Source organism: Drosophila sulfurigaster, chromosome 2R (genome assembly GCF_023558435.1).
Source record: "Drosophila sulfurigaster albostrigata strain 15112-1811.04 chromosome 2R, ASM2355843v2, whole genome shotgun sequence".
Lineage (NCBI taxonomy): Eukaryota > Metazoa > Arthropoda > Insecta > Diptera > Drosophilidae > Drosophila > Drosophila sulfurigaster.
The window spans coordinates 32,389,073-32,402,908 of record NC_084882.1 but is presented as its reverse complement, the minus strand read 5'-3'; the positions used below and the strand labels follow the sequence as shown (position 1 = coordinate 32,402,908).

General features: G+C 40.1%; 2 protein-coding genes across 4 annotated transcripts in view; one reads left to right on the top strand and one right to left on the bottom strand.

Moving 5' to 3' along the window:
• Nucleotides 1–2,214: 2,214 nt before the first annotated feature.
• On the bottom strand, nt 2,215–5,697 carry LOC133839550 (tetraspanin-13). 2 transcript variants are annotated; one of them, XM_062271151.1, is made up of 4 exons: nt 5,463–5,695; nt 5,122–5,289; nt 3,926–4,297; nt 2,215–3,172 (listed from the first exon to the last, which is right to left on the bottom strand). In XM_062271151.1, the coding sequence occupies exons 1-4, from the start codon at nt 5,520–5,522 to the stop codon at nt 3,077–3,079; spliced, it is 696 nt and encodes a 231-aa protein (XP_062127135.1). In that variant the 5' UTR covers nt 5,523–5,695; the 3' UTR covers nt 2,215–3,076. The 2 variants fall into 2 exon arrangements, with proteins under 2 accessions (XP_062127135.1, XP_062127137.1); XM_062271153.1 differs by lacking the exon at nt 2,215–3,172 and adding an exon at nt 3,652–3,853 and having other exon boundaries at nt 5,463–5,697.
• Nucleotides 5,698–5,979: 282 nt separating this feature from the next.
• The window catches only part of LOC133839552 (uncharacterized), a 113,484-nt gene continuing 105,627 nt past the window's right edge, over nt 5,980–13,836 (top strand). Inside the window, exon 1 of one of the 2 annotated variants that reach the window (XR_009894103.1) lies at nt 5,980–6,623. The gene's annotated coding sequence lies outside the window, so the exon portion shown is untranslated. The remainder of the gene's footprint in view (nt 6,624–13,836) is intronic. The other variant, XR_009894104.1, reaches the window with a different exon arrangement.

The window sequence follows — 13,836 nt, the reverse complement described above, 5'->3', positions numbered from 1 at the left end:
GGCATCTCCGACCCTATAAAGTATATATATTCTTGATCAGCGTCAACAGCCGAGACGATATAGCCATGTCCGTCTGTCCGTCCGTCCGTCTGTCCGTATGAAACACTGGATCTCAGAGACTATAAGAGATATGTTAGAGCTATAATTTTTTGCACGCAGATCAAGTTTGTTTTAAATGTTTGCCACGCCCATTTCCGCCCCCGCAAATCAAGAGATTCGAATAACAAGCGTAATTTTAAAGATAGAGCTGAGAATTTTGGGGTATACAATAATTACTATACATAGTAGTTATGATTCCTGAGTTGCTTTTTGGTTGCGGTTGGTATATTTTGAATTCGGTACTATATCGATACACCAAATATACCTTTTGGTATATTTTTAGTATTTTGTACATTTCGAGAAAAATACCGCAAAATATATTTCTTTTATTTAAATGGGGTAGCGGGTATCTCACAGTCGAGTACACTCGTTTGTAAATTTCTTACTTGTTTTTTGGTGACATTATCGCGCGACTGTTTCGCTTGGAAAGTAAGCTTAATTAACCGTATGACTTTAACATGACATTGACATTCAAATGTTCGTATGCCTAGGCTTGTTTTTATTTATTGCTTAATTTCTGGTTTTCCACGAATTAAGCGGGGGATGGGCAACCATTTACAGAGATCTGACAACAAGTTGAGTTATGACAATAGCCAAAATGATGCGAAGAGCTTCCCTCTGACAATGGGCAAGAGTTCAGAGTAGGCTCAAAAACAAATAGCAAATAAATTAATTAATTCCACACGCGAAATTTGGCTGTCAATTTAGGTAATTAGAAGCACATTTATTGTGGTATTGTTTTTGTATTTTCTTTTTTTTTTGCTGTAATTGAGGGACGCCCACTGTGCGCTCATTGCTCAAGTATGTCATAAAAAATGTGATGCGTGGCACGCGTTCAATCACACAATCATTGTTCATACGCCACGTTACACATAAGCTGGGCAATAAACAGCTGAGGCAGCTTTAAGGATATCTGCTAAGCTTGTGTGTGTGTCTTTTTGGCAGACATTCCTTGGCGTGTCCTTAATGCTTTTATTAATAATTCAAAATGTGAGCAGCGTTCCGTTGCCTGTGGGAATTTCAAATAACAAATGTCACATGTGAACGCTGCTTAAAAGTGAAGTACAATTTATTTATTCATTTGTGCTGCTGGAAATCAATAATACGCACTGTTGAACTTCAGCAGGTGGCACGCGTCATCACTACAATCGAATTTCGAAAAGGCTTATAGCGTATATATGTATCTTTATCTGTAGCTGTCGTGTTTTGTGTATCTTGCAGCTTTTATCCATTTGACTAACATGACATTCGTGTCAGTGGCAGGAAAAATGCTGTCGCCAACAACAGTTGTTGACCGCTGCGGAAGGAATTCGTCTTCACACACATCACACACACACACACCACACCCACTTTTCTGCAGACGTCGAGGAGGGTGAAAAAAGGAAACTCCACAAACCCCTCCGACTGCGCATCCGTTACATAACCGAAGCATCTCCTGTCGAGCTCAGCTCACTTTCTCACTCTCTCTCTCTCAGTTCTCTCTCCTTATTTCGCTCTCTCTTTGCTAAGAGCGAGTGCGTTGAACCAAAGTTTTGAGTGCAAAACTTTTGGCCTGAGTCAATTTGTTTGTTTCCCTGTTTTGTTGTGTTTTTTTGGGGTCCCCCGACCAAATGTCAAAATATTATTTACACGCCAAATTTCCGACTTTGCCAGCCTCTCCTGGGGGGAAATTTTGTCGCGTCAAAGTACGGGCGTTAATCTTTTTGGCTAGCTTAAAGCAATTTGCGCACTCCAGCGTCAATTTGTGCCACTGTCAGGCGAAAGGCGAAAAGGATGAAACTTTCGCGAACCGCAGACGCGGCTTTTTCTTAATTAAGTGCAAAAATGAAATGCGAAACTTTATGGTTTGGTTTTTGTTTTTTTTTTTAAGATCATATTTACTTCAATCACAGCACAGAATACAGAGAATTTTGTTGTTGTTTTTTTTTTATTTAATGTCGTTTCTTTGTCGCTTTGGAAAAGGAAATACGAAACGCAACATAAGAAGAAAAGAACTATATCCAACTTGTTGGGTTGTGTTGTGAGGAAGTTGAAAGTGATTTGCTTGCGTGGGTGCAAGTTAAGGCGAGAGTAATAAAGTGGAAAGAAATCAGGAAAGAAAAGTACAGTGTGATATTTGGAAAAAGAAAAGAGTGACATGTATTACAATATATATGTTTTTGTTTGTTTCTGTTTTAGTTTAGTTGCCTCTTTTGCAATTTAAGTGCTAATTTCAAAGTTTTTGTTCAACACACATCTAACATCTATAGAATTCTCTTAATTCTTTTTGTTTATATGTATATATATGTATATAAGTTGTTATGCTTTATGTATATGTTACGCTTCTTAAAACACAGTTACCGTTGCTAGTTACATTTGACTTGGTTCTACATTTAGATCAGGTTCGAAATGTTCTTTCTTTTGAAATGTGGTACAGCAGTTTTTCATTTTTTTTTTGTGAGTTGGTTTTATGATTGTTGCCAGTTGCAAAACGAAATTAACAAATGTGCTTAACTAAACGATACAAGTGTAAAATGATTGTACAATTAAAATATCTTAAAAAAAAATATACATTACAATATATAGAATGAACACACAAACATAGCGTACATAATTATAATCTCAAATTGTTTTTGTTTAGGGGGAAAAACTTAATCACTTTGCACAATTAAAACTAAGAACTGAGAATACGCAAAATAGATGCAAAACGATGCTCAACGAGCTGCGCAAATGAATTCCCAAGTGAATTTTCTTTACAGTCCATTTAGCCATTTGATGCTAGGCAGCACATTGAGCATCGTCCTTCCTCCAAACGACCTTTTGTTAATTCATTCTTTCATTCTATTTTCCCATTTGCCAGTTCATGCTAGGAAGTTGTTGTGTAAAAATTATAAATCAGCCTTCGTCCCTTTGACTAAAAGTTGCCTTTGTTTCCAATCGGCTCTTTGATCTTGATGCATTCACATTCGTAATTATTTCATCTGCTTCTCCACTTCGCTTAGTACTGATAATTGTGGGGAAAGACGGCCCGTGCGGGTAAATAACAAGGATCGTGCTGATTGCGATAGCGACGTGCCAGAAACACGGCCAAAACCTGTTGAAAATCGAGACAAAGATTAGTAATTGAAATTGGGAATGTTGGAAAATTAAAGAGAAAACATAAAGAGAACATAAAATGATTAATAAGATGTCCTCTCACCAGATGCTGTTAGCCGTGCTTGAAATTCTCGAGGGGATTAAGCGATGTGTCGCCCATAAAAGGATTTTCATTTGTGTTAGGATGAAAGTAGTGTTGCAATATGTTTTGTGATGTAAATATGTTTTCATGTTCAGTTCGAAAAAAACACTTGATTGCTTGCGTTTTGTTAAAAGGATTAAACACGTAGCTATATCATCTTTTTTTTTTGTATATATGTATATATATATCTGAATATATAGTATTTCTAAAGGTATGATGTTTACTTTGAGTATAAATATAAATGATGCGTATATATGATGTATGTATTGGATGATGATCTAACAGACCCACGATTATTCTCGCTATGAATATGAAATTTACACATTGACATCAACGTTTTGTTATTTGTTATTTTCTTTTTTTAGAGGGAGGGACACAAACAATTTAGCAATATGATGTGTCTTTTTATGGGTGTTTTTGTTTATGTTATTGGATTAGTGATTAGTGTTTTGTTTTTGCAATTTAAAGGAAGGCGCTGGGCAAGCCGCGCGGATCCTTTTGATTGCGATAGCGCACTGTTAGCCAGACACCAACGAACTGAATGCATGCCACAAGAGAAGATACAAGGATTATACAAAGATTTACTATCATTATTCAACTGCAACTCACCTCGGTGAAGCTAAAGAAGATGCCCAAGCCGCCGCACAACTTGAAGGCATAATCGATTTTATCCTCCAACAGCGGACCACAAGGACCGCAATGGCATTTGGGATCCTGCGAGTCCACGCAGCATTGTTTGTTCACATCCTCGCAACTGGGATCAGAATTCACAGTGACCGCATTGCTGATGCTGGCGGTGTGATCGATGGTATCGTTGAAGCCACAGCAAAGGAATTTCTCTTGGACTTGTTCGCGCAGATTTGGTGGCACCGTCTTCCAACCCTGTTCGGCAAACTGTTGCTGCTGCTCGGCATTGACGGCGAGGCAAGAGCTGGCGATGGAGAACTGGATGAGGAACAGCATGAACAGAATGATCATGTACTGCAATCGAGAATTGAGATTAGTTAAAGAGTTAAGTGCAAACCAGGGGCAAATGCAATTGATAACGATGTTTAATATCAGCTGAAAGTCAACAAAAAAGCGGGGGCAACAATTTTGCTATCGCACTGATAACCTTCCGCTGACGCAATTAAAGAGTGCGCGGAAGTCAATGATAATGACGTGAGTGTGTGAGTGTATTCACGAATGTGAGTGTGTTCTTTGAATCATGTCAAGCGCACACGCTGCTACGAGTCATTATGAAGACCATCTTCAAGCTAGTTGCTTTGCTTGTTCATGTGCATAAATGTATAACAAGTGAGCTGGGGAAACGTTTACAGTGAAAACTGCCTCAGACGAACATTATTTCTATGACATTTGTTGCAATTAGCAAAGCACGGACGTAGCTTGTGTGGTCTAGCAAGTTTTCACTGTAGTTCAAAGCAAACCTCAACGTCAATTGTTAGTCGTCAAGCTCATCGACATGCGTCAAGAGGCGACCTTCAGTCCAGTGGCAGCAAAACTGTAAGAACACTGGGTTCACTTAGGCGTGCATCCCCAACTGTGTGTGTGTGTGTGTGTGTGAGCAGCTGCTTGACTGTGTGTAAGCGAGACTCCTTGTGCATGTGTGTGTATGTAAGCGACTGCTTGTTTGTGTGCGTGTTTGCAAGCGAGACTGCTTGTATGTGTGTAAGCGACTGCTTGTTGGTGTTTGTATCCGTGTGTTTAGGCATCTGTTTGTGTGAGTGATTGTGTTTGCCAGACTGCTGGTGTGTATGACTGTTTGAGTTTGTGTGTGCGTATGTGTAATTGTTGCAAAAGGATACAAAGAAGAGCATCACTTGATGATGCTTCACAGCGCCAGCAAGGCCCAGCATGGATATGCAGATGAGTATCACGCCGCAGGCCAAGATGCCTCCAACAATTGGCAGATTCGTGACCACAGACGCTGCCCTTGCATAAACTCCGACGCCAATCAGCAAGAATCCAATCATCTGAAACACATTTTTTGTATTAAAAACTTATGAAAAAACCCAAACATGCCGTCACTTGCACTATAAATAGCTCGCTCATAACCAAATTACAGTTGCAGCAATTATTTTTTTGTAGGTTTTTCTCTCATCCCCGTATTTGCTGTACTGATTTTGTTGTTATTGTTGCTGCTTACCACATATAAAATGTTCAGCGCAATTAGCGCGTTCTTCGAGCAGGTGAATCCACCACACATTTTGTTTGCCAAACGTTTTTAGCTACCGCTTTGTTGTGCAAATTTATTTATGCCTCTGGCTATGTATTTATTTAATTATTTCTTTGAAGGTTTCAACACCAGCAGCAAACAGCGCAACACTAACAAATTTTTTGTATTTCACTTTCACTTTGTCGAACAAGAGATGGAGGGGAACTGAAAAGAGCTTTCTGAAAGCTGTTTGGTGTGACCGCAGTAACAAATCTAAAATATGCGTTTTAACGCCGCTGGGATATACCAAAGTGCTAAGCAAACCCGATTGCCAAACGGTTGGTAAGGGACGAAATTGAAGGGAGTATACGTTTTTTATCAATTAAGATTTAAATTAATTATATCTAAGTTCATACTTCAATAAATATATACCTCAATTGTACGGAGCGATGTTTATTCATTGATGTGGCAGCTCTGGCGAAACAGCGGCGGTTTTGCTATGCGTGCGCTTCTTCTTGCGCTTGGTTGGCAACGCTGTTTTCATGTGGTTAGCAACAGCACGACTAACGGATAATCGAACCATACTTCGCAACACTTTTTTCGTCAGTGCGCAGTTTTTTTTTTTCGAGTGTAAGTGAAGTGCACAGTGTTTATTTAAAAAACCAAAAAACTATTGAAAAAATTGTCATTGCAACCATTTGCAATTAAATAAATGTGTATAAGTGTGTGTAGTGCATCGTGTTCGGTCGGGTCGTGTTTATCGTGTCGTCGCGGCAAGCGAAAACAGCAAAAACAACGAAAATTTCTAGCGCCGGTGCAACAAGTGCCGTTAATTGCATTTTTATACCGAATGAAAATTCCGAAACAGGCAAAAGGCAAAGGCAAACAACTTCATTGCGTGTCATGGCAAGTTATTGGCCTAGGACCTCCAACTTGGCAATATTTGGCAACCGCAGCAACAGCAACAACAAACTAAATTTATGGGCAAGCGATAAGCGCCGGCAAACGAGAAGCAGCGAAGCGATCGGGGCACTGCCCAAAATTGGACATGGAACGTGCGTCGCGCGCTTAAAGTAGAATTTAGTAGCTGTCAAAGCCATCAGCTGGTGCCGGGCAACACCTACAGCAGGAGCAGCAGCATCAGCACGCAAGGTATGCTGCACACATACACATACATACACTAAGCTAGTATATACTGTAGCATAGAAGAGATGCAAAAAAAGCATCGATACTATCGAACTTTATTTTAATGGCGTCAACTGTGTTGCTTTTTCGATAGTCGTTAAAGTAAATGAAAGCGGATGTACTGCTTGCTCTTATACGCTGTTTACACGAGCGTCAGCTGAGCTTTTGACGGAATTTCGGCTGGGTAAAAATGGTTTTAAGTTAATTCTGACATATATCAATGGGGATTTCTTTTGAGAGCGTATAATAAGCTGCTGTGACTTAAACGTTTTAGTTGCGTTTACGAAGAATTCATTGTTTTTTCGTAATTCGTATGGTTTAAACAATACATCTGATTGTAATTTGGTTTTAAATGATTATCAGACTTATGTATATTTTTGTAAAGCTGAATATTAGCTTAAAAACGTTATGGTGAAACTATCGATTATTTAGCATCACTCTAGACTAGTAAATAAGCTAATGCATGTGCCATCTCGCTTGCGCTTGTAACTTTGCGTGCAAATGGCGAAAATGCTGAGCCGATTGGCCGCTTGGCTTTGTGGCTATTTGGCTTTGTTGTGGCCTGTGACTTTATAAGGCTGCCGGCTGTCAGTTGTCAGTTGTTTTTAGTCAGGCTCATTGGCAGCTTTATTGGCCTTGTGCCCGCTTATGAGTTTGAGTTTGTGTGTGGCCCGTTTGCCCGCTGGCCATGACAACAGACAAGCGACAAGTTGCAGCAGAAGCGGCAGCAGCATCAGCAGTGGCAAAGTAAAACTTGCATACCAATCATAAATATGCACGGGGATGTTGCAACTCGATTGTGGCATACTCGTAAATATGAATCGCGCATTGCACTTGCAGCATGTGGCAAGAATGAAGCGGCATACAGTATGCGGCATGCGGCATGCAGCTCGTTAGTCTTTGTGGTGGTGTGGTGCGAAGATGCAAAACGCTTTTGCCTGCCTGCACTACTAACTGCTCCTAACTGTCCTAACAAGATGGCAACACATGAAATTAGACTGCCCCGATGCACGTCCGGCGATAGAACTTTGCTGATCGTGCCCAGGCAACAAGCTAAAAAGCAAACAGACAGGCAACTGGCAACATTGCACAAAACTAATTAACATATTCAAATATTTGTCGCATTGTTTTGCCGGCTTCAACAGAGTCTCCTTCTCTTCTTCTGAGAGAGACTGTGGACTTGTGGTCTGCTTATTGAAAAACCATTTTACGGTTTCATGCTTGGCAGTCATTGCGCAAAACGCCGGCTGACTGGCCAACCGCCCTGACCACGCCCCAGTTTAGTGTGTTGCAACATTGCATTTGCATTGTGGCAGCATCTTCTCGGCTGTTGTGTGTTGGTTGTGTTGTGTTGCGAGCCCCTTGGCGCTATTTTTATCGCATTTTAAATGGCTATTTGTAGTTGTTCCACCAGGAAGTGGCATAAATTCGCAGCGCATAATGGCTGTGAATAAATTATTTTTACCTGGCTGCCGCTTCCTTGCGTCGGGTTTTTTTTTTTATTCTCCTTGCGCGCGCGATTCTGATAAGCTGGGCCAAAGACGAAGAAGTCCGAGTCCCAAGACCAAGACCCTTGCGTTGTTCAATGAAATAAAAACGCAGCAGAAGAACAATGCACTGGTTACGTAATCACTTACTGCGATTGTTGTCCTGAACCCTAGACCTCGCCTACGTTTTGTTTTTGGTTGCCACTATCCAGAATCCAAATCCACATCCACGGATGCCTCGTGAGAGAGAGCAGCCAGCGGCCTTCCTTGTGCAGCCAGCGCAATTTTCACGCACGCCCTCTCAGCATTCAAACTGCGCTTACGAAGATGGTCAAATTGAATACGCAACCCAAAAAAATGAAAAAGAATTTCACACAGTTGCAAAGATCGGGCGGTCAACGGAAGTACTCGTAACTTTGGCCCAGGGTTGGTTGCATCCATTCCAATCCATTGCAATAGCAGAAATATCCAATCAACAGCCTTAAGAAATGCTTCAATTAATCATTAACCGTTAAGCGTTACTGTAGTTGTTGTTGTTGTACTTGTGCCACGGTACAGTAAACACCCGACAAATGGCAAATGACTACCCAGTGAAAATGAATAACGGGTGGAGGCAATGTTGATTAAGTTATAAATTGTAGGTGGGAGACAGCAGAAGAACGTAGCATGAATGTGGAATAATATAATGATGTTGATATATGATTGTTCCCAGAGAATTAATGACTTTTTGAGCATTCGTTTATAGCATTAACTTTATACTAATTATTAATGTGTGTTGATTTGTGTTCTCAAAGTTGCCCAATTTAGTTAATATCGTTTTCTTTTAAGAGCTTTTGTTATTTCATTTAGTGTATATGTTTAATTGAATTTAAATTAACTTACATTTTTCTAAGTTTCTTGAAATATTGTATTTATACCTTATTTGACAACTATTTTCAATTAATTTCTTTATATTAAAGGATTTGGGATAATTGAATTATAAGAATGTCTCATTACTATTCTTAATGAATTCCTTTATCATAACTTTTATTAAACTGAAAGGTTATTCTTAAAGATTTTCTACAGCACTGATTTGTTATGTTTCGACAAAGCTAATTCAAACAGTGCTCATCTTCATTATAATTTCTTAAAATTATACCATATTCAATTCTAATGTTAAGAGTGACTTGGAGGGTATTTTATAGTTCAAAATGTTATGCAAAATCTATACAAATAATAGACTCGGACACAGCTTTATTTGCTCTTATAAATAGACTTGATCAGCATAGTAGATACTTTATGCATATTGGTAAAAGCGCCAGCCAAGGGTTTTCCCACACATATATTTATCCTGTGAATTAAGACCTCGTCGCTGGCAGACTCATTTAATCAGCTCACAACGCGGGTTTTCTTAAGAGACCATTTGCTGGCCACAGCGTTATCTTGCCAATGGCCAATGGTAGTAGTACACACAATGCTAACACACAGCTAACTGAACCATTTTACCACTTTTCTAATGGTTTTCCAACTGTGCTCTGCAACGGTTTGTCTGTCTGTCTGTCCGTCCGTCTGTCCATCCGTCCGTTCGGTTAGTCTTGGCTGTGTCTGGCTGCGGACTCAGCCCTGCCTGGTCAATGTCCTTTTGGCCAAGAGCGCCTTGCATGCGCATTGCGGCGCACGACGCGTCAACAGATGTTATCCCACTAGGCAGTGACCCCGGCAGGGCCATAAATTCTCACAGCGCGGCAACGGCAACTGCAACTGCAACAGCAAACGGCAACTGCAACGGCGACTGCGCAACGCTTCTCTACAAATGTTCCAATTTGTATTTTTGCAACAAATTGTTGTAGTGCCTCCTCGGCTGCCGTTGCCAGTTGCCTCCATCTCCACCTCATCCCCTTTTGCCGTTGCGCATTGCGCGTTTCTTCCGTTGTTGTTGTTGTTGTTGTTGCTGAATCTGTGGAGCTGCATTTAATTTAATTTGGCCTGCCCAATTGGGCAATGCTGCAATTAGAGACAAATGTTTTGGGTGCATTCCTTCTGCTATTTAAACCCCATGTTCGAGGCAATTAGTTTGGCCCAGCCCCAACCTCCGGTCTGTTTAGTTTGCAGCTTCCAATGCTCTGCCGCCTGCCTATGGCCAACTAGGCGAAAGTTATCAGCACAAGAGGTGTGGTGCTGTCCGGGAGGGATGGCTGCTGTTGGCTACGTAGGGGTTGGCGATTTCCCACACGTTTGTTTGCTTAATTAGGTGAAAACTGGCAAACAGCTGTCGCTGAAGTTGTTTTTTGTTTGTTGGTTTTTTGGAGTCATTCGGCGGGCAATGCCAAAGAAACCGCTGCCTGCCTTGGCTGGCTAATGAGCAGGACAAGCTGGCGAAAAGAAAAGTAACCAGCCCCGTCCTCGCTTTCAGGTTGCCAAAATGGAAAACGTTTTTCGTTTAAAGTGCAAAGATTCCAGCTATTATCAACTTTGTTATACTCTACTACCAAAATAGAAGATCGCTAAAATCAAGCGGTTTGGTATTTAGCAAACAAATTTGAATTCGTTTTGTGCTTTAAAACACTGCATCATAAATAAAATGTTTAAAATAACTGCAATATTTCGCGTTATATTTCTAGAACTGTTTTCTAGACCTGTTCTCTATAGAGATGTTTTACTATCGATTAACTATCGAATAATTTGAAATTTCGAAATTGTAATTTGGGCAAAACGATTTTTTTTTTAATCTTTCAACAATATGAAAAAATTGCATTCTTAAACAAAGGAACAAAGAAATGTGCGAAATATTGTAATATTAAATATTAATTTAAATTGACTTACTATCGATTGACTATCGAATAATTTGAAAGACTTGAGTAATGTATGTGTGAAATTTTTAAATCAACGTTGATCATTATGCCATCTAAAATGTATGACATTTTCAACAATTTTTAATTTACAATATGCATCTATGTCAATGTGGGCATTGTTCCTTTTATCGATAGTAACTATCGAACTGAAGCGTCGCTGACAATATCGATAATTTCACAGCTTGTTATATGTATCTATGCCAGATTAGGCATATAAGGTTCGGTGTGCCGTTTTTGTGTGATCATTTCTCTGCAGCTTCTTTTTTGTTTTGTTGCTTTTGTTTTTGTAGCGTTTGGCGTTTGGCATTTGGCATTGCCCATCGTCATGGCAAGTGCATAATTTTTCAATCAATGCGAGCAGCTGTAAACAAACACAAGCTGAGAAGAAAAACAAACTCAAGAAAGCAACAGGCGGCCAACAGGCATGGCCAACGTACATAGGTTAGACTAAGGCTAGGCCAAGACAAGCCAAGACGACGAAACAGAAATCGTGATGCAGCCAACATGGCAAAACACTGTCTGTCGGATGCTAAGGAAGCGCTGAGCACTCACCACTCAGCAGAGTTTGCAACAAAATCAGCTCTCTGCCAAAAGCATTTAAATGCAAATGCAAATGGCCATAAAGCGTGAGGGTGTTCAATGCGAGCTTTATATGCAGCGATGTGGGCCAAATGCGAGCACAACGTTTGTCAATGGTCAGAGTGTCAAGAAGTGTGGGTGTTACTCAAGATCTTCTATTGTATTTATTTAGAAAGCCCCCAAAATCCTGGTCACATTTGCAGCTTGCATTCAATATCGGAATCGGAATCGAAGTTGGAGTTTGAGTTTGAGTTGGAGTTTGGAGTCTCTTGTCTTAGGCCACAGGCCACAACGCTAATTAAAAGACATTGCTAAATGACAAAGACTTAATGGCCAGGTATTTGCATAGCTGTCAACGCTAATGCCCACACTTGGCTAACATCGTGCAACAGCCACATGCTGCGGTGCCGCAGCAGCAACAGAGACGAAGCTTTGCAGCTGAGGAGCAAGCTGCTTCAACACCAAATACGCACTAGACGCGCCCATAAAAATTGTCAACGCCGCCTGATGCTTTTTTAATAGAGGCGTTTTATTCAAGCGACGCACGACGCACATGCGTCTTGTCACCTTGGATTGGACACGGTCTCCAGACCTCGACTTCGTCTTCGACTGCGAGATGTCTTCATCTTCTGAGTTCTGGAGGAGCTCAACTGAACTGAGCTGAGGTGGTAGAAGCACGCGCGTCCATTGCTCCTCTTTTTCGCATGATTAATGGATGCCGCCGCCTCAGCTTCTCAGTAAGTGATTCTGATACTCTGAATTTGTGATCAGTTTCGGTTCCACAACACGACGCTGAGGAGAGCTGCTCTTCTTAATGGCGTGCGTAGCTGAAGCGTTAAAGAGATCGTAAAACGCCTCGCTTAACTTGTTGCTGTGCCTCATAATTTGATTAACACTTTTGTCGACTCGCAACACAACCCGCAGCAGCTTGCCTCGAGAGTGTGTGTGTGTGTTGTATTTGTGATATGGCAATTCCTCTTGAGGCACAAAAGTGTGCCTGAATGCTCACAAAGCCGTGAAATTATTATAATTTGTTGCCGGTTTTAGCATTTTACTTAACCTGCGAACGTACTTGTCATACATCAAGCTTAACGGCTTGACAAACAATCGACTCTGAGACGCAGAGTCGAGTGGAGGCAACTTGCTAATGAGCTCTTTTGCCGCTTTAAGTCGTCCGGGGTCGCGCTACTGTCTGCACCCTGTCAATCCATCAATTGACTGACAAGATCTATTGCCATGTCTTCAAACGTGTCAGCGGTAATTACTTAAAGCAAAAAAAAAAAATGCTTACAAATTTATTGACCAAAACTATTTATTAGTTCAAAGCGCGCGCGCCTGGGAATTTTAATGATTTCCAGCTTTTTTGCGATCGGCTTTTAAGTGATTATCCAATTATGCTGGTGTATAAAATTACCATTCATCATTATTGTCAGTTTATGGGAATCAGCCATGTCTTTTGTAAGATTGCTTAATCGAATAGTTGGCGAATATTTTGCAAAGCTTTAGACAGCTGCAAAATGATTTAAGCTTGGAATAACAAAGGAAGCTATCAGCTGAATCTTAGGAGCTTTATAGAGGAAAGATAAATCTTAAACATCTTCCTATTTTGATCAATCATTCTGCATAAAGTAAAGTTGAATTCTAACCTTCCCGCTTTTGTTAAATCAAACACAACTCGTTTTATTTTTATATATTGTTTATAGAGTTTATTATGCGTAGAGTTTATTGCTTTACTTAATCAGTACAATTTGTTTAGAAATATATAGATTCATATATGCATTCTGCATTGTCACGTATTATCTAAGAACTTAAATGTTAGCCTTTCTATGCTGATGTTGCATGTCTTTTGTTTAGCCCATACTAAGCACCTAAAACTTAGCACCTCTCTGCGGTTCGGCAATAAATTAGCAATAAATAATGTTTGTATTTAGCAATAAATAGTTAGCAATTATAGTTTAAGTACGAATACAAAATAAATAGTTGATTCGAGAAATTTTGCAGACGCGGCCGCAATTGCACATGAATTTGACACAAACATTTTGATACAAAATTATTTGGCAAATCTGCAAGAAAAAACGAGTTTTGTCGTTTATTCTCTTTTCATTGGCAGCGTCTACAGGATAAAGCAGCTCGAAGCGTAAATAAATAAATAAATAAATAGTAGATAAAAGTTATAAATGCACATCATTTGCTTCAGTTGGTAGACTTAGATTTTAGATACTCGCATCCAAGAGATATTTAATATATTCACTACACACAAAAAATTAGCCTACTTTTTGCTAC

What these genes read in the sequence shown, in the direction of transcription:
- LOC133839550 (XM_062271151.1), bottom strand. Translation starts at nt 5,522, where the DNA reads ATGTGTGGTGGATTCACCTGCTCGAAGAACGCGCTAATTGCGCTGAAC. An exon ending in ATCAAGTGATGCTCTTCTTT is followed by an intron (nt 4,298 to 5,121) that starts GTATCCTTTTGC and finishes TCTCGATTGCAG; the next exon opens with TACATGATCATTCTGTTCAT. An exon ending in TCTTCTTTAGCTTCACCGAG is followed by an intron (nt 3,173 to 3,925) that starts GTGAGTTGCAGT and finishes GATTTTCAACAG; the next exon opens with GTTTTGGCCGTGTTTCTGGC.